This window comes from Microcaecilia unicolor, chromosome 9 (genome assembly GCF_901765095.1).
Source record: "Microcaecilia unicolor chromosome 9, aMicUni1.1, whole genome shotgun sequence".
NCBI classification, from domain to species: domain Eukaryota; kingdom Metazoa; phylum Chordata; class Amphibia; order Gymnophiona; family Siphonopidae; genus Microcaecilia; species Microcaecilia unicolor.
Genome location: NC_044039.1, coordinates 225742110 through 225768550, shown reverse-complemented (window position 1 = coordinate 225768550; position 26441 = coordinate 225742110). Strand labels below are relative to the sequence as shown.

Here is a 26441-nt window from a genome sequence, read left to right as displayed (position 1 = left end):
CTGATTCTGCTGCTATCTGTCCTCTTTACTCCGTTTCCAGGGCTTCCTTTCCATTTATTTATTTACTTTCCGCCTTTCTTCTTCATTTATTGCTCTGGGTCCTCCGTAGACTTGACTGTCCAGTGGATCCAGCTTCTGCCTATTTTCTTCATCCATGTGCAGTTTTTCTACTCTCTTCCTTTTCCCTCATCTCATCTCCTTCCTCACTCTTCTCTCCCCTCCATCCATGTCCAGCATTTCTTCTCTCTCCCTTTGCTCTCCTCCATCCATATCCAGCAGCCTCCTCTCTCCTGCCCTTCCCTCCATCCATCCATGTCCAGCAACCCTCCTCTGCCCCCTGCCCTCCCCTCCATCCACCCATGTCCAGCAACCTTCATCTCTCCTCTTCCCTCCCCTCCATCCACCCATGTCCAGCAACTCTCATCTCCCCTCCATCCATCTCCAGCAATTCTCTTCTCTCCCCTATCCATCCATCCCCAGCAATTCTGTTCTTGCCCCGTCCCCTCCATCCATCCATTCCCAGCAATTCTCCTCTCTCCCCTGCCCCCCACCTCCATCCATCCATACATCCCCAGAAATTCTCCTCTCTCCCCTGCCCCCACCTCCATCCATCCATCCATCCCCAGCAATTCTCCTCTCTCCCCTGCCCCCCCACCTCCATCCATCCATCCATCCCCAGCAATTCTCCTCTCTCCCCTGCCCCCCCACCTCCATCCATCCCCAGCAATTCTCCTCTCTCCCCTACCCCCCCCACCTCCATCCATCCATCCATCATCCCCAGCAATTCTCCTCTCTCCCCTGACCCCCACCTCCATCCATCCATCCCCAGCAATTCTCCTCTCTCCCCTGACCCCCACCTCCATCCATCCCCAGAAATTCTCCTCTCTCCCTTGCTCCCACCTCCATCCATCCATCATCCCCAGCAATTCTCCTCTCTCCCCTGCCCCCACCTCCATCCATCCATCCCCAGCAATTCTCCTCTCTCCCCTGCCCCCACCTCCATCCAACCATCCCGTGACTCTCCTCTCTCCCCTCCCGCTCCCATCCATGTGTCCAGCGATTCTCCTTCACCCCCATGCATCCTTCCCTCCCATTCCACCTGCCCGCCCTCTCTCTGACGGCAGCGCTTCCCAGACGCTGCCTACCGCCGCCACGATCTACTTTCTCCCTCTGTCTCACACTCAACAGCAGCGGTAGCGTCATGATTCAAACACGCTGCCTCCTGCTTCTAACCCGGAAGGAGCTGCCTGTGCCTGAAGTGGGAATCCAACTCAGTTCCTCAGGACCAAAGTCCACCACCCTAACCACTAGGCCACTCCTCCACTGTTGCTACTATTTGAGATTCTACATGGAATGTTGCTATTCCACTAGCAACATTCCATGTAGAAGTCGGCCCTTGCAGATCACCAATGTGGCCGCGCAGGCTTCTGCTTCTGTGAGTCTGACGTCTCCTTGCTAGTGGAATAGCAACATTCCATGTAGAATCTCCAACAGTAGCAACATTCCATGTAGAATCTCCAATAGTATCTATTTTATTTTTGTTACATTTGTACCCTGCGCTTTCCCACTCATGGCAGGCTCAATGCGGCTTACATGGGGCAATGGAGGGTTAAGTGACTTGCCCAGAGTAAGGAGCTGCCTGTGCCTGAAGTGGGAATCAACTCAGTTCCTAAGTTCCCCAGGACCAAAGTCCATCACCCTAACCACTAGGCCACTCCTCCACTGTTGCTACTATTTGAGATTCTACATGGAATGTTGCTATTCCACTAGCAACATTCCATGTAGAAGTCGGCCCTTGCAGATCACCAGTGTGGCCGCGCAGGCTTCTGCTTCTGTGAGTCTGACGTCCTGCACGTACGTGCAAGACGTCAGACTCACAGAAACAGAAGCCTGCGCAGCCTTCTACATGGAATGTTGCTAGTGGAATAGCAACATTCCATGTAGAATCTCCAATAGTAGCAACATTCCATGTAGAATCTCCAGTAGTATCTATTTTATTTTTGTTACATTTGTACCCTGCGCTTTCCCACTCATGGCAGGCTCAATGCGGCTTACATGGGGCAATGGAGGGTTAAGTGACTTGCCCAGAGTCACAAGGAGCTGCCTGTGCCTGAAGTGGGAATCGAACTCAGTTCCCCAGGACCAAAGGCCTCTCTCTCAGCCGCACAGTGGGATCCAAGTAAGCCTAGAGCACCACCACGCGCGCTACGGCTACCGCCAAAGCAGCAGCAACCAACCCAGAGCCCGCAAGGCTATCACCATAGCAACAACACGACCTAGTCCGAATCCCGCCCCAATTCTTTGCGCGTCACTGCGGAACAGTCGGATTCTTGCCTTTCTTACAGTGTGCACGTTACGTAGGCGTGACGTAGTGACGCTGCCAGGCACGTTACGGTGTGGAGGACCGGGGAAAGCGGCAAGCGCTTGAAAGAAGAAGCGAAGAGAAGAAGGCGCGCGCGACGCTTGGGAGCTTCCGTTCACGTTGCCTGGTTGTAACGGTCCCCGCGAGATCGCCCATCGGACCGGCCGAGGCATCCTCCTCCTCTCACCCTCCGCCATGTACCCGTCCTGGGGCAGGTATGGCGGCGGGCCCGGCGGCCAATACCAGGCCCCATCGCAACCTCCCGCAGGCGGCGGCGGCCCTGGCGCCCACTACCAGGTGCCATCACAATCGCCCACTGGCGGCCCCTACCAGGCCCCATCGCATCCTCCCGCTGGCGGCGGCGGCGGCGGCAGTTTTTCTGGGTCATCGACCTTCCAGAGCTTCCGCGATCAACACCTGGCGCAGTTACAGCAGCTGCAGCAAATGCACCAGAAGCAGATGCAGTCCGTGCTGCTGCCGGGCTCCACTCCCCCTCCCCCACCGCCTCCCCCTCCCCCAACCGGTGGATACGGCGACTGGCCCCCGGGTCGCACTTATCAGCCTTACCAGCATGGCAATCAGGGGGCAGGGTTCTCTTACCAACAGTCGCCCTATGGCTACAATCCCTCCTATCAGGACCAGTCTTATGGGCATAAGCCGCCTCTGCTAGAGCAGCCTCCTTACGGCCACAAGCCCCCCATGTCAGAACAGCCACCTTATGGCCAGAACCCCCCCTTGCCAGAGCAGCCTGCCTACGGCTACAACCCCACTTTGCCAGAGCAGTCGGCCTATGGCCAGAACCCCCCCTTACAGGAACAGCCGGCCTACGGCCAGAACCCCCCCTTGCCGGAGCAGCAGGCCTATGGCCAGAACCCCCCCTTGCCAGAGCAGCCGGCCTATGGTCAGAATCCCCCCTTGCCGGAACAACCGGCCTATGGTCAGAATCCCCCCTTGCCGGAGCAGCCCACCTATGGTCACAATCTTTCTTTGCCAGAGCAGCCCACCTATGGCCACAACCCCCCAATGCCAGGGCAGACCTCATACACCCCAAAACCCCCTTTGCCGGAGCAGCCCTCATACGCCCCAAAACCTCCCTTGCCAGAGCCACCCTCGTATAGTCTCCCACCTCCTCTGTCAGAGCCACCCTCCTATGGTCCTCCACCTCCCCTGTCAGAGCCCCCTACGTATGGTCCTCCACCTCCCCTGTCGGAGCCCCCCTCGTATGCTCCTCCACCTCCCCTGTCTGAGCCTCCTTCATATGGTCCTCCACCTCCCCTGTCTGAGCCTCCTTCGTATGGTCCTCCACCTCCCCTGTCGGAGCCTCCTTCGTATGGTCCCCCACCTCCCCTTTCAGAGCCCCCTTCGTATGGTCCCCCACCTCCCCTGTCGGAGCCCCCTTCATATGGTCCCCCACCTCCCCTGTCGGAGCCCCCTTCATATGGTCCCCCACCATCCCTGTCGGAACCCCCCTCATATGGTCCTCCACCTCACCTATCAGAGCCCCCCTCATATGGTCCCCCACCTCCCCTGCCGGAGCCCCCCTCGTATGGTCCCCCTCCTCCCCTGCCGGAGCCTCCATCGTATGGTCCCCCTCCTCCCCTGCCTGAGCCTCCCTCGTATGGTCCTCCTCCTCCCTTGCCGGAGCCTCCATCGTATGGTCCCCCTCCTCCCTTGCCAGAGCTCTCCTCATATGGCCCCCCACCTCCCCTGCCGGATCCCACCTCGTACGGTCCCCCACCTCCCCTGCCAGAGCTCTCCTCGTATGGTCCCCCTCCTCCACTGCCTGAGCCCCCCTCGTATGGTCCCCCGCCTCCCTTGCCAGAGCCACCCTCGTACGTAACCCAGCCTCCCTTGCCGGAGCCACCCTCATATGGTTCACAACCTCCCTTGCCGGAGCCACCCTCATATGGCCTCCAAGCCTCTTTGCCAGAGCCATCTGCCTACAGTTCCCAACCCCCCTTGCCGGAGCCACCCACCTATGGTTCCCAACCCCCTTTGCCTGAGCCGCCCACTTATGGTTCCCAACCCCCTTTGCCCGAGCTGCCTACTTATGGTTCCCAACCCCCTTTGCCCGAGCCGCCTACTTATGGTTCCCAACCCCCCTTGCCCGAGCTGCCTACTTATGGTTCCCAACCCCCCTTACCCGAGCCACCCACCTTTGGCCCCAAACCCCCCTTGCCTGAGCCGCCCACCTTTGGTCCCAAGCCCCCCTTGCCCGAACCGCCCACCTTTGGTCCCAAGCCCCCCTTACCAGAGTCCTCTCCCTCTAGCCAGAAGCCCCCCTTGCCAGAGCAGCCTGCCTATGACCAGAAACCCCCCTTGCCAGAGCAGCCTGCCCACGACCAGAAGCCCCCCCTGCCAAAGCAGCATGACCAGGAGCCCCCCTTGCCAGAACAGTCTGCTTATGGTCATGCTCCCCCTCTGCCTGAACAGCCTGCTCATGGCTACAAGCCCCCTCTGCCGGAGCAGCCTGCTCATGGCTACAAGCCCCCTCTGCCGGAGCAGCCTGCTCGTGGCTACAAGCCCCCTCTGCCGGAGCAGCCTGTTCGTGGCCACAAAGCACCTTTACTGGAGCGGCCTACCCGTGGCCACAATCCTCCTTTGTTGGAGCGGCCTACCTATGGAAACAATCCCACTTTGCCAGAACGATCTGTTTATAGTCACAAACCACCACTTCCAGGGCAGGCTGAGTATACTCAGTCTCAAGCATACTCACAATCTCAGCCTCAATCAGATTATTCTCAGGCACCAGATGGAAATCAGTCAGATTATTCTTTATCCCCAATGGCCCAATCTGAACCAGAGGAATCAACATCACCACCTCAGGGGATATCCCAGTCCCCACTGCTTGGTTCTCAAAAGGGCTCTGTCGCCACTGGAGAATCTGCTTTGGGCTATTCTGATTCACAGACAGCCTCATATTTTCAGAATAAATTTCAAGGCCCTTCCCACCCACCATCAACCTACTCTCAAGGCTCTTGCTATTCCCAAGGCTCATCACAGCCACTGTTGTCGTACTCCCAAGGCCTTTCCCAGCCTTCATCCTACACCTATGGTCAGTCTCAGCCAGTTCATTCTCATCAAACTTCTTCCTACTTACAAAACAGGTCTCAGCCATCCCAGTCCCAGCCAGTATCTTCCTATTCCCAAGGAAATTTTCAGTCAACCCAGTCGCAACAAGCATCTTTTTCTCAAAGCAAGTTTCAACCAACCCAGTCTCAGTCTACATCCTTGTATTCACTCAGCAAATCTCAGCCAACCCAGTCCTTGTCAGTAACTTCCTATTCCCAGACAAAATCTCAGCTAACCCAATCCCAGTCATCATCCTCATATTCTCAAAGCAAGTTTCAGCCAACCCAGGCTCAACCAGTATCTTCATATTCTCAGAGCAGATTTCAGCCAACACAGTCCGAATCATTAGCCTCTTATTCCCAATCCAAGTTTCAGCCAACCCAGTCCCAACCTGCAGCTACCTCTTCCCAAGCCAAGCCCCAGCCAGCATCATCCTATTCTCAAGGCAAATCTCAACCTACCGAATCCCAAGTGACTCCTTGTATTTCACAAGATAAGTCTCAACCTGCTCAGTCAAAAATGGCCTCTTCCTTTTCTGAAGATAAATCTCAATCTTCTCAGTCCCATTCATCATTATATTCTCAAACTAAATCTCAACCATCCCAGTCAGCATCCTCATATTCCCAAAGCAAGCTTCAGACAACAACATCCCAATCAGCATCTTCATATTCTCAAAGCAAAGCTCAGACAGCCTCATCCCAGCCTGCATCCTCCTGTCCCCAAGGCAAACCTCAACCTACCCAATCAGCATCTTCATATCCCCAAGAAAAGACTCAACCTACCCAGTCCCAACCAGCGTCTTCGCAACCTACCCAGTCCCAACCAACATCCTTATTTTCTGTGGCCAAGTCACAGCCAGACTCATCATATTCACAAGCCAAGTCTCAGCCTACACAAACCCAACCAGGATCCTTGTATTCCCAAGCCAAGACTCAGCCTACACAAACCCAACCAGGATCCTTGTATTCCCAAGCCAAGACTCAACCTTCCCAGAACCAGCCAGCATCCTCGTATTCCCAAGCCAAGGCTCAATCTGCTCAGACCCAGCCAACATCCTCATATTCCCAAGCCAAAACTCAACCTACCCAGACCCAGCCAGCATCCTCGTTTTCCCAAACCAAGACTCAACCTACACAGACCCAGCCAGCATCCTCGTATTCCCAAGCCAAGACTCAACCCACCCAGACCCAGCCAGCATCCTCGTATTCCCAAGCCAAGACTCAACCCACCCAGACCCAGCCAGCATCTTCATATTCCCAAGCTAAGACTCAATCTGCCCAGACTCAGCCAGCATCCTCATATTTCCAAGCTAAGACTCAGCCAGCATCCACATATTCCCAAGCTAAGACTCAATCTGCCCAGACACAGCCAGCATCCTCATATTCCCAAGCTAAGACTCAACCCACCCAGACCCAGCCAGCATCTTCATATTCCCAAGGTAAGACTCAACCTGCCCAGACCCTGCCAGCATCTTCATATTCCCAAGCTAAGACTCAACCCACCCAGACCCAGCCAACATCCTCTTATTCCCAAGCTAAGACTCAACCTGCTCAGACTCAGCCAGCATCCTCATATTCTCAAGCTAAGACACAACCTGCCCAGACCCAGCCAGCATCCTCATATTCCCAAGCTAAGACACAACCTGCCCAGACCCAGCCAACATCCTCTTATTCCCAAGCTAAGACTCAACCTGCTCAGACTCAGCCAGCTTCCTCATATTCCCAAGCAAAGACACAACCTACCCAGACCCAGCCAGCATCTTCATATTCCCAAGCTAAGACACAACCTGCCCAGACCCAGCCAGCATCTTCATTTTCCCAAGCTAAGACTCAACCTGCCCAGACCCAGCCAACATCCTCATTTTCCCAAGCTAAGACTCAACCTGCTCAGACTCAGCCAGCATCCTCGTATTCCCAAGCTAAGACACAACCTGTCCAGACCCAGCCAGCATCCTCATATTCCCAAGCTAAGACACAACCTGCCCAGACCCAGCCAACATCCTCGTATTCCCAATCTAAGACTCAGCCTACCCAGGCCCAGTCAGCATCCTCATATTCTCAAGCCAAGATTCAACCTGCGCAGACCCAACCAGCAACCTCATGTTCCCAAACCAAGACTCAACCTACCCAGAATCAGACAGCATCCTCGTATTCTCAAGCCAAGACTCAACCTACCCAGAACCAGCCAGCATCCCAAGCCAAGATTCAACCTACCCAGATCCAGCCAGCCTCCTCATATTCCCAAGCCAAGACTCAGCCTACCCAGACCCAGCCAGCATCCTCATATTCCCAAACCAAGACTCAACCTGCCCAGACCCAGCCAACATCCTCATATTCCCAAGCCAAGACTCAACCTACCCCGTCCCAGCCATCATCCTCGTATTCCCAAGGCAAGACTCAACCTACCCCGATCCAGCCAGCATCCTCGTATTCCCAAGCTAAGTCTCAACCTATCCAGACCCAGCCAGCATCATATTCTCAAGCAAAGACTCAACCTACCCAGACCCAGCCAGCATCCTCTTATTCCCAAGCCAAGACACAGCCTACTCCGAACCAGCCAGCATCTTCGTATTCCCAAGCCAAGACACAACCTACCCCGACCCAGCCAGCATCCTCATATTCCCAAGCCAAGACACAACCTACCCCGACCCAGCCAGCATCCTCTTATTCCCAAACCAAGACTCAACCTACCCTGACCCAACCAGTCTCGTATGCCCAAGGGGAGACTCAACCTACCGAACCACAAGTATCATATCCACAAGGCAAGCCTCAGTCAACCCAGGCCCAGCCAGCACCTTCCTACTCTAATGACGAGTCTCTGCCTGGTCAGTCATGGCCATCATTTTCTCAGTCCATCCCTCAGCAGCCTTTGCAGTCGCCATCTTCTGGTTCTGCAGTGCTCCAGGATGCAGTACAAAATGATTCTAGTAGTGATCAGCAGGATTCACCAAAGATGGATCCCTCTTCTTCCCTTCAGGTAAGATTATCTTTTTACCATGCTTCCATTTGTAGTAATAGTAATAAGATGGTGGGTAAACATTTAATTTTAAACGGTTTCTATGCTGCAAAAAGTTAAAGGTGCACATGGTTACTAATGTATTCTGATTCAAACAAAAGAAGAATCCATAACAGGTTTTCCCCTCTTTAGGAAACTAAGGGAGGAACAGCATTAGAGGTTTCAAGTTTATTATTAAGTTGATAAGCTGCCTAGATGGTTTTACCAAAGCGTAGTATAAAAATTTTAAAAATATATGAAAACTAAAAAGAAAAGAATATAACATTAACCTCACGGCTTATATCCCGTTACCACCTTACACTTCTATGCGGGTAACAGTCAACAAGAAGCCAGAACAATAATCTGAGAATTACACTAAATAAGTAAAATAGTTGTATCAAAAACTTAGTTTCTTTAAAATTTCTTTAAAAATGTGGAAGGAACGATGAGAGGTGGGCTTCAGAGGGAGCGCTCTCCACCACCCCACAACTGCAAAGAGAAGAGATTGGGCATTTTGTATTAAAGTATAGATGTAGAACGAACTGTTCCATAAGAGTGGACCAATAGACTTCTTACAATACCTAATTTGTCGAAATGAAGGATCTATCAATAGATTTCGTTAGGAAAATCTCTGAGAACTGTAAAGGACAAATAAGAAATTAAAAGATATAAAAATGGGAGTCCTGCATAGTAAATGTGCACTAGAAATTGAAGGGAATTTTATATTAGATGGGATCATGTTACCCCATTATTTAAAAAAGAACATTGATTGCCTATCTCTTGGTACAAGCGATAAGCTTAGCCACATTTTGAATAAATCGGAGCCGTTGTTATATCTTCAATCTTGAAACATTGAAATGTGTTGCAGTAGCCTAGGTTGTTCAAGGGCATATGTAGTAAAATAGAAATGCTTTCTGATTAGAGAGTCAGTACTGAACCGACCATTCTTAGCTTAAAGAAGCATTTTATTTCTAGTACTGATATGCGAGATTGGAGACACAGTTTATTGTCAAGGATTACTCCTAGTGCTTTGATGGAATCTTGTGGACAGGCACAAACGTGGCAAGGCAGCTTTAAAAATGTTTATTGCAGAATAGGCCTATTTGTGGAGACTAAATATATATATACTAGTAAAAAAGCCCCGTTTCTGATGCAAATGAAACGGGGGCTAGCAAGGTTTTCTTCTGTGTGCATGTGGGAGTGTGTGTGTCCCTGCCCTCCTTTCCCCTCTGCTCTCTGTCCCCTCCCCCCTGGGAGATGAGTCCTTCAGTGTTAAGTTTCCTGCTGTGCTGTGTTTGTGTTACCGAGATAGTGAGGGCTTCTGCCCTCTCTCCCCACCTCCCTCTGAGTCCTTCACTGTTACAGAGAGAGCGATTTGATTTCGTGCTTTGCTGTGTTTTCCTTCACTGTTTGTGTTACAGAGAGAGCGAGGGCGGGGCAGACACTCATGGGGAAACCGGGTATCTCTCCCCCTTCACACTTCCGGCTGGAGGCTTCATTTAGAACGTTGGTGGTGCCTTTTATATATATATATATATATATATATATATATATATTATTTTCAACATGCATTGTGAACAGTAGCAAAATACCAGAAATCTGTTGTTGCTAGGAGATTCCGTTTTCATAAGAGTAGCCATACTGGGTCAGACCAATGGTCCATTTAGCTCAGTATCCTGTTTTCCAAACAGTAGCCAAGCCAGGTCACAAGTACCTGACAGAAATCCAAATCGTGGCAACACTCTATATTACAAATCCCAGGGCAAGCAGTTGCTTCCCATGTCTGTCTCAATAGCAGATTATGGACTTTTCCTCCAGGAATGTGTCCAAAATTTTTAAATCCCAGATATGCTAACTACTGTTACAGCATCCTCCGGCAAAGAGTTCCAGAGCTTAACTATTTAATTGAGTGAAAAAATATTTCCTCCTATTTTTTTTTTAAGTCTTTCCATGTAACTTCCTCGAGTGTCCCCTAGTCTTTGTACTTTTGAAATGAATAAAACGATTTACTTCTACTCGTTCTACACCACTCAGGATTTTGTAGACCTCAATCATATCTCCCCTCATCCTTCTCTTTTCCAAGCCGATTGATGGAACTCCTCTTTTGCCTTTCCTCATACGAGAGGAGTTCCATCCCCATTATCATTTTTGTCGCTCTTCTTTGAACCTTTTCTAATTCCACTATATGTTTTTTGAGATATGGCGACCAGAACTGAATGCAATACTCAAGGTGCGGACACACCATAGAGTGAAACAAAGGCATTATACTATTTTCAGTCTTATTCGCCATCCCTTTCCTAATAATTCCTACCATCCTGTTTGCTTTTTTGGCTGCTGCCACACCGAGCAGAAGATTTTGGTGTATTATGTACAGTGACACCCAGGTCTTTTTCTTGAGTGCTGACTCCTAAAGTGAATCCTAGCATAGGGTAACTATCATTCAGATTATTTTTTTCCAATGTGCATTACCTTGCATTTGTCCACATTAAATTTCATCTGCATTAACTTTGGAACGCAGTTCAAGAGGCCCATCAAAGTGAAATGATTTCCAGGATCCTCAGCTGCTAGGTGTACCAGGCAAATAGTGACTTTAATCAGAGAAGAAACTATGGAGTCTAACACTGGGAACAAATGACCTGGCCAATAATACCCCACCCCCAGCAAAAAGGTGAGATGTGACAATAGTAAAGAAAGCATTGTAAACGGCAGTGTTAGCAAATCACTTCTTACACAATAGGAAGTGACGCTAAAAAAACTAAACAGAAGATGAGACTTTGCTGAAATTTAGCTGAAAGCAGTGACCACAAATGCTCACAGTCTAAGCAACAAAGTTCATGATCTGCAAGCCCTGATGTTAGAGGCAGACTTCGATATTGTTACTATCACGGAGACATGGTGTAGTCGGAAAGGTGGAGGAGTAACTCTGTATGTGAGAAATGATATCAAAGTGTCTGAAATGCAGGGGGCTTGTGAAAGAAAGAAGTGGTATGAATTGCCTTGAAAAGAGAAGATGTAACCTCTGTCCACATGTGTGTGGCCTACAGTCCTCCCAACACAATCAGTGCAACTAGAGAAAGATCTGGTTACAGATATCCAAAAGTTGGGAAACAAAGGGGAGGTGCTGTTGGGAGATTTTAACTTGCTGGATGCGGATTGGAAAGTTTAATCTGCTGAATCGGAAAGAAGTGTTCTGCTCAGACAAGTGGTGATGGAACCCAAGAGGGAAGGAGTGATGCTGAATCTGGTGCTCACAAATGGGGAAAGTGTGTCTAATGTCTGAGTGGGTACACACCTGGCCGGTACTGATCATCAAATGGTTTGGTGTGATATAACAACTAAAGTGGAGGGCAGCCACTCAAAACTCCAAGTCCTGGATTTCAAATATGCTGACTTTAGTAAAATGGAGTACCTGAAGAGAGAGCTGATGGACTTGTAGGACATACGAGAAGTGGAAAGGCAGTGGTCCAGGCTGAAAAGAGCTATAAATAAGAGTACTGATCTTTATATAAGCAAGAGAAAAAGGAAACTAATACGGTTCTCCAAGCAAGTGGCTGAGAAAATAAAGGCAAACGAATTGATGTTAATCAAATACAGAAAAGCTCAAGAGGAGGAACATAGAGAAGAATACTGGATAAAATAGAAAGAAGCCAAGAGAGATAATGCATCTGGTGAAAGCGGAAAAACAAATGGCTAGAAATCTAAGGAGTGGGACAAGAATTTTTTTCAGGTATATTAGTAAAAGGAGGAAGGCAAAAAATGGAATGGGAAGACTGAAAGATGCTATAAACCACCATGTGGAGAATATAAGAATAGTCATACTGGGTGAGACCACTGGTCCATCTATCCTAGTATTTTGTTTCCAACAGTGGCCAAGCTAGGTTGCATGTACTTGGCAGAAACCCAAATAGTATATACAGGAAAAAGGGGAAAAAAAACCCAAATAGTAGCAACATTCCATGCTTCCAATCCTAGGGAAAGTAGTAGCTTCCCCATGTATGTCTCAATAGCATACTATGGAGTTTTCCTCCAAGAACTTGTCCAAACCTTTTTTAAACCCAGAAACGCTAATTGCTGTTAACCACATCCTTTGACATTTCCAGAGCGTAACTATTTGTTAAGTGAAAAAATATTTCCTCCTATTTGTTTTAAAAGTAGTTCCATGTAATTTTCTTAAGTGTTCCCTAGTCTTTGTACTTTTGGAATGAGTAAAAAATTGTTTCACTTCTACTTATTCTACACCACTCAGGATTTTGAGGACCTCAATCATATCTCCCTTCATCCGTCTCTTTTCCAAGCTGATGAGCCCTAATCTCGTTAGCCTTTCCTCTTATGAGAGAAGTTCCATTCCCTTTATCATTTTGCTCACTCATCTTTGAACCTTTTATTAATTACGGCAACCAGAACTGAATGCAGTACTCAAGGTGAGATCATACCATGGAGCTATACATAATCATGAGGAAAAAAGCAAATGTGCTAAATATTTGGGCCTGGGGAACTGAGAAACTGAGTTCGATTCCTGGCACAGGCAGCTCCTTGTGACTCTGGGCAAGTCACTTAACCCTCCATTGCCTGCCGCATTGAGCCTGCCATGAGTGGGAAAGCACGGGGTACAAATGTAACAAATAAATCCGGAAGAAGGTCCACGATTGGCTGGCAAAGTTACATATTGAGCATGGAGTGGGTATAGCCAAGTTTTCGAAAGAGGGTGTCCATGAACAATATAAAAATTTGAAGGCGGGCAAAGCCATGGGACCAGACAAGATCCATCCCAGGATATTGGGAGAGCTCAGAGAGGTTCTGGCAGGCCCTCTTAAAAGATTTGTTTAAGAAATCCTTGAAGATGGGAGAGGTTCCAAGGGATTGGAGAAGAGCAGATGTGTGTGATCCCTCTTCACAAAAGTGGTGACAGAGAAGAAGCTGGAAACCAGAGGCTTGTAAGTCTTACTTTGGTAATTGGAAAAGTAATAGATGTGATTCTGAAAAAAAAGAGAGTGTATTTCCTGGAATCCAATAGGTTGCAAGATCTGAGACAGCATGGTAAATCGTGTTAAATGAATCCGATTGAATTCTTTGACTGGGTGACCAGAGAATTGGATTGAGTACATGTGCTCGATGTAATCTATTTAGATTTTGTCAAAGCCTTTTGACACGGTTCCTCATAGGAGGCTCTTGAACAAGTTGAGAGGCTGAAGCTAGGATCCAAAGTGGTGAACTGGATTAGAAACTGGTTGACAGATGCTAGAAGGGTGTTGGTTAATGGAATTCACTTGAGGAAGGAAAGGTGAGTGGTGAAGTGCCTCAAGAATCACTGCTGGGGCCAATTCTGTTTAATTTATTTGTGATTGACATTGCCGAAGGGTTAGAAGATAAGGCTTGCCTTTTTGTGGATGATACCAAGATTTGTAACAGAGTGGGCCTCCAGAGGGAGTGGAAAACATGAAAAAGGATCTGCAAATGTTAGAAGAATAGTCTAATGTTTGGCAATTAAAATTCAGTGTAAAGAAGTGTACAGTGATACAGTTAGGGAGTAAGAAATCCAAGGGAGCTGTAGGTGGAGGAGTGGCCTAGTGGTTAGGGTGGTGGACTTTGGTCCTGGGGAACTGAGGAACTGGGTTCGATTCCCACTTCAGACACAGGCAGCTCCTTGTGACTCTGGGCAAGTCACTTAACCCTCCATTGCCCCATTTAAGCCGCATTGAGCCTGCCATGAGTGGGAAAGCGCAGGGTACAAATGTGATAGGCTGATATGCATAGATAGGGAAAGGGACCTGGGGATGATAGTATCTCAGGATCTGAAGGCGATGAAAGAGTGCAACAAGGCAGTGGCTGTACCCAGAAGGATGCTAGTCTGTATAGAGAGAGGCTTAACCATCAGAAGAAAAGAGGTATTGATGCCCCTGTACAAGTCATTGGTGAGGCCCTACATAGAGTATTGTGTTCAGTTTTGAAGCCATATTATCTTGAAAGGATGTAAAAAGACTTGAAGCGATCCAGAAGAAGGTGACAAAAATGGTAAAGGGTGCGCTAAAATGCGTATGAGAAGAGACTGGAAGACCTGAATATGTATAGAGGAGAGGAGGGATGGGAGATTACTACTACTACTACTATTTAGCATTTCTATAGCGCTACAAGGCGTACGCAGCGCTGCACAAACATAGAAGAAAGACAGTCCCTGCTCAAAGAGCTTACAATCTAATAGACAAAAAAAAAAATAAAGTAATCAAATCAATTTAATGTGAACGGGAAGGAAGAGAGGAGGGTAGGTGGAGGCGAGTGGTTACAAGTGGTTACGAGTCAAAAGCAATGTTAAAGAGGTGGGCTTTCAGTCTAGATTTAAAGGTGGCCAAGGATGGGGCAAGACGTAGGGGCTCAGGAACTTTATTCCAGGCGTAGGGTGCAGCGAGACAGAAGGCGCGAAGTCTGGAGTTGGCAGTAGTGGAGAAGGGAACAGATAAGAAGGATTTATCCATGGAGCGGAGTGCACAGGAAGGGGTGTAGGGAAGGACGAGTGTGGAGAGATACTGGGGAGCAGCAGAGTGAGTACATTTATAGGTTAGTAGAAGAAGTTTGAACAGGATGCGAAAACGGATAGGGAGCCAGTGAAGGGTCTTGAGGAGAGGGGTAGTATGACATCCCTGTCTATGCCTCCGAAGAGTCGTTGGTCTAGTTGATTTGTTGTCCCAGTGCTGGATACTGGAACTGTCAGAATTGATTATCGAATGTACGGTTAAGACTTCGTAAAGAGAAAGGGGGTGACTATGTAATAGAAAAATGAAAAATTGCCAAAATTATCGGTTGTGTCATTTTGTTGTATGTTCAATAAAATTGCTTAAACATAAGGGGGAGGGGAGGGGATAGGATGGGGATAAAAGGGAGAAAGATTTGATGAAAATATTGCCAGTTTATTTCTGTTTAGTTAGTTTAAGTAATAAGATAACAACTCTTTGTATGCTGTGCTTGTGGACTGTTAACCTGACTACGTCATCAATAAAAATTGTTGAAACAGAGAAAATGAATGGTATAAAAGAAATGGTTGCCTGTGTGTTTGCATGTCAAGTGGCACTTTAGATGGTGACTCTAGCTGTGAAGAACTAATGCCAGTGCTGGACAGGCTTGTATAGTCTGGGTCCCCTATATGTCATTCTGGTTTAGGAAGGCTGGAGAGGGCTTCAGCAAACTCCAGTAATTTGGAACGTGAAGAGGAAGGCTGGCGAGGTCTTCAGCAAACTCCAGTAATTTGGAATGTGAGGACAGTGCTGGGTAGGTTTTTAAGGTCTTGCGTCCCGCAGTTGACAAGACAGATTTGGATAGACTGGAGTGGGCTTCAGTAGTTGGTCTTATTTTGCATTCCTCTCCTAATTCCTAGTATCCCGTTTGCTTTTTAGGCCACCGCCGCACACTAGTTAGAAGATTTCAGCGTATTGTCTACAGTGACACTTCGGTGTTTTTCTTGAGTGCTGACTCCTAAAGTGGACCGTAGCATCAGATAACTATGATTTGGATTATCCTTCCCAATGTGCATCACTTTGCATTTGTCTACATTAAATTTCATCTGCCATTTACCTGCTCAGTCTTCCAGTTTCCTAAGGTTTTCCTGCAATTTTTCATAATATGCATGCATTTTGACAACTTTGAATAGTTTTGTGTCAAGTGCAGAAGTAATCACCTTGCTCGTTCTGGTTTACAGATCATTTACAATATGTTAAATAGCACCGGTCCCAATACCAATCCATACGACACTCCACTATTCACCCTCCTCCATTGAGAAAAATGGCCATTTAACCCTACCCTCTTTTTTTCTGTCCAGTAACCAATTCTTAATCCACGGAAAGACATTGCCTCCTATCCCATGACTCCTTAATTTTCTCAGGAGTCTTTCGTGAGGTATTTTGTCAAAAGCTTTCTGAAAATCTAGATAAACTACATCAACCGGCTCACCTTTATCTATAAATTTATTCACGCCTTCAAAGAAATTAAGCAAATTGGTGAGGTTAGGACCACCCTTGGCTGAATCCATTCTGACTCTGTCCCATTAAACCATGTTTGTAATTTCGTTATTTATAATAATTTCCATTATTTTGCCCGGCACTGAAGTTGGGCTTACTGGTCTGTAATTTCCTGTATCACCCTAGAACCCTTTTTAAAAATCGGTGTCACATTGGGCACCCTCCAGTAATCAAGTACTATGGACAATTTTAACGATAGGTTACAGATCACTAGCAGCAGATCAGCAATTTCACGTTTGAATTTTTCAACACCCTTGGGTGTACATCATTAGGCTCAGGTGATTTATCACTCTTTAACTTGTCAGTTTGACTCAGTATATCTTCCAAGTTTACAGAGATTATTTTGGTTCCTCTGCATCGTCACCCCTGAAAACTATTTCCTGTATAGGTAGATCTCTTACTTCATCTTCCATAAAGGTAGTAGCAAAGAATGAATTTAATCTCTCCGCTATGGCCATGTCCTCCCTGAGTGCTCCTTTTACTCCTTCCTGATTGTCACGGTTCTGCCCCTGTTTCATGCTCTCACTCATTTCACCACCTGGTGGTCAGACCTGGTGGCTGCGATGGACTGTCTGTTTGCTGTTTCCCAGAAGTCATGGTGGTCCGGATCTTCCAGCCTTCCAGACTGTCTTGGGATTTTTGGAACTTAGCAGCACCCTTACCTGGTAAACTCCCTTGTATGTTGCTTTTATTAAGCACCTGGGAACTTTCAGGCTTTGCCTTGGCACAGAGGTCTTCAGTTGTGTTCTTGTCCTTGTTGGTCTGTTGCGGTTCCTGCCCTGAAAGCTTGCTTTGCCTGTCTTTGACCCTGCTGGTTTCCTGGTTTATTCTACGGTCTGCTGCCTGCCCAAGACTCTGCATGTTTCCTGGTTTATTCTATTGTCTGCTGCCTGCCCAAGACTCTGCTTGTTTCTTGGTTTATTCTATTGTCTGCTGCCTGCCCAAGACTCTGCTTGTTTCTTGGTTTATTCTACTGTCTGCTGCCTGCCCAAGACTCTGTTTGATTCATGGACTACTAGCCGTTAAAACGGGCGAGTATTGGTATGGGGGTTTTCCAGGGCCCCCTCCCCTCGCTGCTGCAGGGCCCCCCCCCCCCACCGCTGCAAGGCCCCCCTGCTCTCCCTCCTTCCCTCCCAGCTCCAAGGCCCCCCTCCGTCCCTCCCCCCCCAGCTCCAAGGCCCCCTGCCCTCCCAGTTCCAAGGCCCCAATCCCTCCCAGCTCCAAAGGCCCCCCTCCGTTCCTTCCCCCCATCCAGCTCCAAGGGCACCCCTCCGTCCCTCCCAAGCTCCAAGGCCCCCTGCCTGCCCTCCCAGTTCCAAGGCCCCATGCCCTCCCAGTTCCAAGGGCCCCCCTCCGTCCCTGCTTCTGCTTAGTGCTTCTGTTCCGGTCCAGCTGTTCCAGTCCGGCCTGTGCCCGTCTGTCTGTGGTCTGCCCTGCCTCCTGTTTGGGTGATGTGCCTGCTGCTGCTGCTCCTCGGCAGTGGCCCAAGGACTCACACTGATCTAACGGTCTCACAGATTCCCTCACAGGCTTTCTGCCTCTGATATACCTGAAAAAGTGTTACTATGAGTTTTTGTCTCCGCGGCACGTTTTTTTTTCTTCTTCTCTTTTAGCCTTTTATCAACGCTTTGCTTCTGGCTTGACAGTGCTTATGTTGGTTCTTATTTTCTTCATTCATATCCTTTTTACTTTTTTTTTTTTTTTTTTTTTTTTTAAAGTCCAAGAATTTTATTGGTTTCTCTTCAGATCGAATATATCTTTCGCCTTTTTACATTTTTTAAGGATGTTCTTTTGGCTCTAATAGCGTCTTTCACCTCAACTTTTAACTATGCTGGCTGTCATTTGCACTTTTTTCCACATTTGTTAATACATGGAATACATCTAGTTTGTGCTTCCACAATGGTATTTTTAAACAACATCCATGCCTGATTTAAAGTCTTAACCTTTGAGCTTCTTTTTAACCATTTTCCTCATTTTGTCATAGTCACTTTTTTGAAAAACTTAAGCCATGTATGCTCATGTCTGGTGAGTTTTGAAACATGGTGCTTCAGACAGGCGTGATCTCTGTTTTAGGCCTCTTTGCCATACATATTAGCCTTCTTGCAGGATGATCTTAGCAAGATCTCACAAGTTTTTAAGGTTTAAGTGGCGGCTCATTTCTGTTATTGGGTTGGGTTCTGGATTCCTCATTTACTTCTTATCCAGATGTGATTAATTTCTTAGAAGGGCTTAGTTGTCTTAGGCCTCCTGTTTGTTGTCCTTAGCCATGTTGAATGTTAGCGTTGTTCTGCGGGCTCTAAAGAAAAAGAAAAAGGCTCCCTTTGAACCTATGAAGCAGTCTACTTTGAAAGATCTTCCTCTCAAATATCTCCTTCTAGTAGCCGGGGAGCTGAGTTGCAGGCTTTGTCGGGCAAAGTTCAGTTCCTTTCTTTCTTGGATTCAGGAGTGACTATTCCTACTTCTCTTGTCTTCCAGGGCGATTTTGGCTTTTAATTTTGTTACATCCCACAAGTCTCTGGATTCATCTGCTGCTGATAATTTCCTTTAACTGCACCAGATGAATCCAGAACCCCCACTTTCTTTAGTGCTCTGTTCTCATGGTTTGTTCATTTCCCTGTTTAGGGTAGTGGCTCATTTTGGTGTTAAAAGTTTTTACTGTTTTTTTTTTTTTTACTATTCATGCTTCTGTGTGAGAAAGGGGATCTATTATCCCTCTTTATTCCTTCTGCTTTGTTTTGAGAAATATTGACTAACCATATTATCCCTCTTTATTCCTTCTGCTTTGTTTTGAGAAATATTGACTAACCAAGGAGCACATTGTCGTATAATCTCCTGCTTGGTAGATGGTCACAACCTATATAGTCTCTAGATTCATCTTCTGCGGTTAAATGAAAGAAAAATGTTTCAGTCTTTTTTACTGGTAAACAGTCTTGACAGAACCATAAACATCTTTATTCTTCATTAAACAATAACAAACAAAACCTCCCTTAATCACCCACCCACACCTCCCACAAATCAAATGAAAGAAAAATATAAGGTAGGTCATAATTTCTCCTCTTTTGCCCTACTGCGAAGGTTTGCAACTTGTTTTATTGTGAAAATTATGATTAGGTCATTTGTTTCAAGTTGGTAAGCTCTGCAGTTGGTTTTGGAACAAAAATCTGAGTCAAGAAATCCTTGAATGTAAATGTTTTTTCTAAATCCAAAGACATTCCAGTGTATTTTATTTATTAAAAAAAACTTGTAGTCCGCTCTATCAGTGATCCTAGGCAGATGACAATAAAGCATACACAAATGAAAAACTTTATTTAAAAAAACAGAAATAAGATTAATAATCCGTAATACAAACTGTAATATTGAATAAAGCAATAGGGTCACCAGTATTATCAGCTAGAAAACATACCCTGATAAACCATCTTGAATGAATATATTTTAAACAGCTTCCGAAAAGAGGCATAATTGTTAACTATAAATCGGCTGATAATGAATTCCACAAAATAGGACTGACAACATAAAAAAAAACGCGAGGAACAATATGCATCTATACAAAAGCATTGTTTTATATTGGTTTTGCTAAAGATCATGTTTTGAGAGATTGAATGGGAATTCCCTGGAAAAGCCCCTCCCAAATGGCAGAGTTATAGTTGGAGGTAAGAGACTAAAAAGACAATCCATCTGTGAGGTTGACCCTTGAAGCTTATCTAGATTATTCTGATGAAATGCCATGTGTGTTTTCAGGGACTGGTGTATATTTCTATTTATTTTTCCTCTTTGAATCGGTGAGTGAAGTGTCATTGGTTGGCAGGTGGAAGTGAGGGAAAAGGGTGATTGGGAAGGAAGGAGGAGGGTGTATTGGTAATGGAGTTGTTGGACAGTAGAGGCCAAAATAAAAACTTACATTATAATATATGGTAAATTTATCATTTAATATTTGTTTAAACATCAAATATATTTTGTGGTTTATTAGTTCTAATTTTGTATAAAGAAATGTCCTATATTTTTGTAATTAATCTGATTTCTCTTACATTTACTATATCTAGTAGTAGTCGAGGTCGGATAGTTGGGGGCCACATTTTATATTTTGTAACACTCAGAGGTCCAAAGCACACACTCTTATTTTGCCACATGTTTCTTCAAATAGTGGCAAAATATGACTGTGCATTGTCCCCCCCCCCCCCCCCCAGCCTTCATCCTGTCTCTCTCTCATGTACCCCCCCCCCCCCCAAGTCTTCACACAGTCTGTTTCACTCGCTCTTATGTACTTCTCCCCAATGTTTCACCCAGTCTCTTTCCTCTCACCTGGCTTCAGCTGCAGAAGAAACAGGTGAATTCCTGCTTCTCCACTGTGACATGGCTCGTCGGAAGTTTGGGTTGATGTCATAGTTTCAAGTCTTACGAGATTTGAAACTGCAAGACCAACCTGAACTTCCAGCACCAAATGGCTCAAGCTTACAGAGAGCTGAGTCATGGTGGGGAAGCAGGAATCCCTCTGTAAGCACAAGAAGAATGTCCAAGCTTCTGAGGGCCAGAAGGAAAGTAATTGGTGGGCTGGAAACTGGCTTGCGGGCCCTGGGTTGGACAAGCCTGGTTTAGAGAGTAGTGCAGTGGAGGAGAGGAGGAGATGTGTGTGATATCAGGGTATGAAAATACTGGGTGTGTTTATGAAGTGTTGTCTAGAAGAAGAATGATTTTTTAACGGTTAGATGGTGTTTAATGTTTCATTGTCTTGAACTTGGCTGGGGCTACTTCATAAATATAAGGCCATAGTAGCTGTGTTACAAGAAACTCATGTAAGGTATTTCAAACATGTTGAGTGGAAGTGGCTAAGGCATTGTTGTTAGGCTTGCCTCTTTTAAGGGGAAGTGGTGATTTAGTTGCATAAGAATTTGGCATTCGTGAAGGCAGTGGTAATTGAGAACCAGAAGTATTGTGTTTTGCTTTTAGGGTAGTCTATCTGACCATGCATGCATGTAGATGGCTTTTGTTTTTGAGACCATGGAAAAAGGAAATGTAGGTGGAGGATGCCCTCAGTGACTGTGCGTTTGAATAATCAGTGAGAAGACTATGAGAGAGAGAATGTAGAACACCAGAATGATCCAGTCCATTCTTTTGGAAACAGTAAATATTGACTGGGTTATGGTAGCATACGTTTTCCCGTTTTCCAGAGGTAACAAAAACAGAATGGGAACCTTCTTAGTTTGGGGAAGCAATTGGGTAAGGTTCAGCGAGAGATGGTTAGTGGTGTGACGATAGCACTTAGGGAGCAAATTTTCCAAATAAGTACCTGTATACAATATGTAAGCCGCATTGAGCCTGCCATGAGTGGGAAAGTGTGGGGTACAAATGTAAAAAAAAAAATGAAGACAGCATTTGATTTGATTCTCCACCAGAGATCTGTGAATACACTGTTTTACTGTGAACTGGTTGGAGGAGTGGCCTAGTGGTTAGGGTGATGGACTTTGGTCCTGGGGAACTGAGGAACTGAGTTTGATTCCCACTTCAGACACAGGCAGCTCCTTGTGACTCTGGGCAAGTCACTTAACCCTCCGAGGGATTGGAGAACGGCGGATGTGGTCCCTCTTCACAAAAGTGGTGATAGGGAAGAAGCTGGAAACTACAGACCGGTAAGCCTCACTTCGGTTATTGGAAAAGTAATGGAAGCGATGCTGAAGGAAAGGATAGTGAATTTCCTGGAAGCCAATAAGTTGCAAGATCCGAGACAACATGGTTTTACCAAAGGGAAATCGTGCCAAATGAATCTCATTGAATTCTTTGATTGGGTGACAGGAGAATTGAATCAGGGACGAGCTATTGACGTAGTCTACTTAGATTTCAGCAAAGCTTTTGACACGGTCCCCCACAGGAGCCTCTTAAATAAACTGGATGGGCTGAAGATAGGACCCGAAGTGGTGAACTGGATTAGGAACTGGTTGACGGACAGGCGACAGAGAGTGGTCGTGAATAGAGCTCGCTCGGAGGAGGGAAAGGAGAGTAGTGGAGTGCCTCAAGGATCGGTGCTGGGGCCGATTCTGTTCAATATATTTGTGAGTGACATTGCCGAAGGGTTAGAAGGTAAAGTTTGCCTATTTGTGGATGATACTAAGATCTGTAACAGAGTGGACACCCCGGAGGGAGTTGAAAACATGAAAAAGGACCTACGGAAGCTAGAAGAATGGTCTAAGGTTTGGCAATTAAAATTCAATGCGAAGAAATGCAAAGTGATGCACTTAGGGAGTAGAAATCCACGGGAGACGTATGTGTTAGGCGGGGAGAGTCTGATAGGTACGGATGGGGAGAGGGATCTTGGGGTAATAGTATCTGAGGATTTGAAGGCGACGAAACAGTGTGACAAGGCGGTGGCCGTAGCTAGAAGGTTGTTAGGCTGTATAGAGAGAGGTGTGACCAGCAGAAGAAAGGGGATGCCCCTGTATAAGTCGTTGGTGAGGCCCCACCTGGAGTATTGTGTTCAGTTTTGGAGGCCGTATCTTGTTAAGGATGTAAAAAGAATTGAAGCGGTGCAAAGAAAAGCTACGAGAATGGTATGGGATTTGCGTTACAAGACGTATGAAGAGAGACTTGCTGACCTGAACATGTATGCTCTGGAGGAAAGGAGAAACAGGGGCGATATGATACAGACGTTCAAATATTTGAAAGGTATTAATCTGCAAACGAACCTTTTCCGGAGATGCGAAGGCAGTAGAACGAGAGGACATGAAATGAGATTGAAGGGGGGCAGACTCAAGAAAAATGTCGGGAAGTATTTTTTCACGGAGAGAGTAGTGGATGCTTGGAATGCCCTCCCGCGGGAGGTGGTGGAAACAAAAACTGTAACGGAATTCAAACATGCGTGGGATAAACATAAAGGAATCCTGTTCAGAAGGAATGGATTCTAAGGAGCTTAGCCGAGATTGGGTGGCAGAGCCGGTGGCGGGAGGCGGAGATGGTGCTGTGCAGACGTATACGGTCTGTGCCAGAACCGGTGGTTGGGAGGCGGGGATAGTTCTGGGCAGACTTATATGGTATGTGCCCGGAAAAGGACAGGTACAAATCAAGGTAAGGTATACACAAAAAGTAGCACACGTGAGTTTATCTTGTTCGGCAGACTGGATGGACCGTGCAGGTCTTTTTCTGCCGTCATCTACTATGTTACTATATCCATTGCCCCATGTAAGCCGCATTGAGCCTGCCATGAGTGGGAAAGCGCAGGGTACAAATGTAACAAAAAAAACTTAAATAGGTTAGTAGAAGAAGTTTGAACAGGATGCGAAAACGGATAGGGAGCCAGTGAAGGGTCTTGAGGAGAGGGGTAGTATGAGTAAAGCAACCCTGGCGGAAGATGAGACGGGCAGCAGAGTTTGAACCGACTGGAGAGGGGAGAGGTGACTAAGTGGGAGGCCAGCAAGAAGCAGATTGCAGTAGTCTAAACGAGAGGTGACAAGGGTGTGGATGAGGGTTTTGGTAGAGTGCTCGGAAAGAAAGGGGCGGATTTTACGGATGTTGTAAAGAAAGAAACGACAGGTCTTGGCAATCTGCTGGATATGAGCAGAGAAGGAGAGAGAAGAGTCAAAGATGACCCCAAGGTTTCGAGCTGAGGAGACAGGGAGAATGAGAGAGCCATCAACAGAAATAGAAAACGGGGGGAGATGGCAAGTACTAAGAAGCTTGCTCGAGCCTTTCCTTTGCATGACGCCATCCAAGAGCTTATGGCTCAATGGGCTGACCCCGAGGGGCCTTTGAAAGTCGCTAGGGCTATGGGGCAATTATACCCTCTAAGTGAGGAGCATGTGGCGCGCCTAGCAGTACCTAAAGTGGATGCCCTAGTCACGGCGGTGACAAAGAAAACTACCCTCCCAGTGGAAGGAGTTGGTGCCCTGAAGGACATGCAGGACCGTTGCCTGGAAGCAGCTATGAAACGGTCCTTTGAAATTTCAGGCCTTTCCTTACGGGCGTCTGCATGCAGCTGCTACGGTGCCCAAGCCTGCCTCGCTTGGTTACAACAGGCAGTGGAACAGCCTGTAGATGGAGCGGAGCCCCTTATGGAGGTGGCACCGCGGATGGAGTCGGCCTTGTCATTTTTGGCTGACACCCTCTATGATCTGGTCAGAGCCTCGGCTAAACAGATGGCTGTGGCGGTGGCCACTCGCCGCCTTCTATGGCTACGGCATTGGGCGGCTGACATGGCCTCTAAGCAAAGGTTGGTGAAATTGCCCTTCCAGGGCCTTCTCCTATTTGGTGAGGAGTTGGAGAAAATTGTCAAGGGCTTGGGGGATGCTAAATCCCAGCACTTATCCGAGGATAGGCCACGGCCTTCTTCCAAGGGTCAGGTGGTTCCCTCCTTTTCCAGACCTCGCTTCCGTGAAGCTAGAAGGTACCGCCAGGGGCGTTCTGCTGGGTTTACTTCTCGTGCCCATTTTCAGCAGAGGAACTCCTTTTGCTCGGACAAACGCTCCGCAGCGGCCGGTCCAAGTCCTGGAGTTCATGGGCGACCCTCTCAATGATGGTGCGCCAGCCCACTCCTCGATTCCTGCAGTTGGAGGACGTCTTTCCCTCTTTCTGGAGGAGTGGGTCAAGATTACCTCAGATCAGTGGGTTTTGGACCTGATCAGAGAAGGCTACAGATTGGAATTTACTGCCCCGGTGAGAGACGTGTTTTTGGAGTCCAGTGGATCCAGCTTCTGCCTATTTTCTTCATCCATGTGCAGTTTTTCTACTCTCTTCCTTTTCCCTCATCTCATCTCCTTCCTCACTCTTCTCTCCCCTCCATCCATGTCCAGCATTTCTTCTCTCCCTTTGCTCTCCTCCATCCATATCCAGCAGCCTCCTCTCTCCTGCCCTTCCCTCCATCCATCCATGTCCAGCAACCCTCCTCTGCCCCCTGCCCTCCCCTCCATCCACCCATGTCCAGCAACCTTCATCTCTCCTCTTCCCTCCCCTCCATCCACCCATGTCCAGCAACTCTCATCTCCCCTCCATCCATCTCCAGCAATTCTCTTCTCTCCCCTATCCATCCATCCCCAGCAATTCTGTTCTTGCCCCGTCCCCTCCATCCATCCATTCCCAGCAATTCTCCTCTCTCCCCTGCCCCCCACCTCCATCCATCCATACATCCCCAGAAATTCTCCTCTCTCCCCTGCCCCCACCTCCATCCATCCATCCATCCCCAGCAATTCTCCTCTCTCCCCTGCCCCCACCTCCATCCATCCATCCATCCCCAGCAATTCTCCTCTCTCCCCTGCCCCCCCACCTCCATCCATCCATCCATCCCCAGCAATTCTCCTCTCTCCCCTGCCCCCCCACCTCCATCCATCCCCAGCAATTCTCCTCTCTCCCCTACCCCCCCCACCTCCATCCATCCATCCATCATCCCCAGCAATTCTCCTCTCTCCCCTGACCCCCACCTCCATCCATCCATCCCCAGCAATTCTCCTCTCTCCCCTGACCCCCACCTCCATCCATCCCCAGAAATTCTCCTCTCTCCCTTGCTCCCACCTCCATCCATCCATCATCCCCAGCAATTCTCCTCTCTCCCCTGCCCCCACCTCCATCCATCCATCCCCAGCAATTCTCCTCTCTCCCCTGCCCCCCACCTCCATCCAACCATCCCGTGACTCTCCTCTCTCCCCTCCCGCTCCCATCCATGTGTCCAGCGATTCTCCTTCACCCCCATGCATCCTTCCCTCCCATTCCACCTGCCCGCCCTCTCTCTGACGGCAGCGCTTCCCAGACGCTGCCTACCGCCGCCACGATCTACTTTCTCCCTCTGTCTCACTCTCAACAGCAGCGGTAGCGTCATGATTCAAACACGCTGCCTCCTGCTTCTAACCCGGAAGGAGCTGCCTGTGCCTGAAGTGGGAATCCAACTCAGTTCCTCAGTTCCCCAGGACCAAAGTCCACCACCCTAACCACTAGGCCACTCCTCCACTGTTGCTACTATTTGAGATTCTACATGGAATGTTGCTATTCCACTAGCAACATTCCATGTAGAAGTCGGCCCTTGCAGATCACCA

General features: G+C 47.7%; 1 protein-coding gene across 1 annotated transcript; it reads left to right on the top strand.

Annotated features, from left to right (window-relative positions):
* The first annotated feature begins 2557 nt into the window (after window positions 1-2557).
* LOC115477120 (trithorax group protein osa-like) lies at window positions 2558-15614 on the top strand. Its single transcript, XM_030213733.1, has 3 exons — window positions 2558-8410; window positions 13591-13709; window positions 15581-15614. The coding sequence occupies exons 1-3, from the start codon at window positions 2558-2560 to the stop codon at window positions 15612-15614; spliced, it is 6006 nt and encodes a 2001-aa protein (XP_030069593.1).
* Window positions 15615-26441: the final 10827 nt, after the last annotated feature.

What these genes read in the sequence shown, in the direction of transcription:
- LOC115477120 (XM_030213733.1), top strand. Translation starts at nt 2,558, where the DNA reads ATGTACCCGTCCTGGGGCAGGTATGGCGGCGGGCCCGGCGGCCAATAC. An exon ending in ATCCCTCTTCTTCCCTTCAG is followed by an intron (nt 8,411 to 13,590) that starts GTAAGATTATCT and finishes GGTTCCTCATAG; the next exon opens with GAGGCTCTTGAACAAGTTGA. An exon ending in ATTCACTTGAGGAAGGAAAG is followed by an intron (nt 13,710 to 15,580) that starts GTGAGTGGTGAA and finishes ATTCTGGTTTAG; the next exon opens with GAAGGCTGGAGAGGGCTTCA.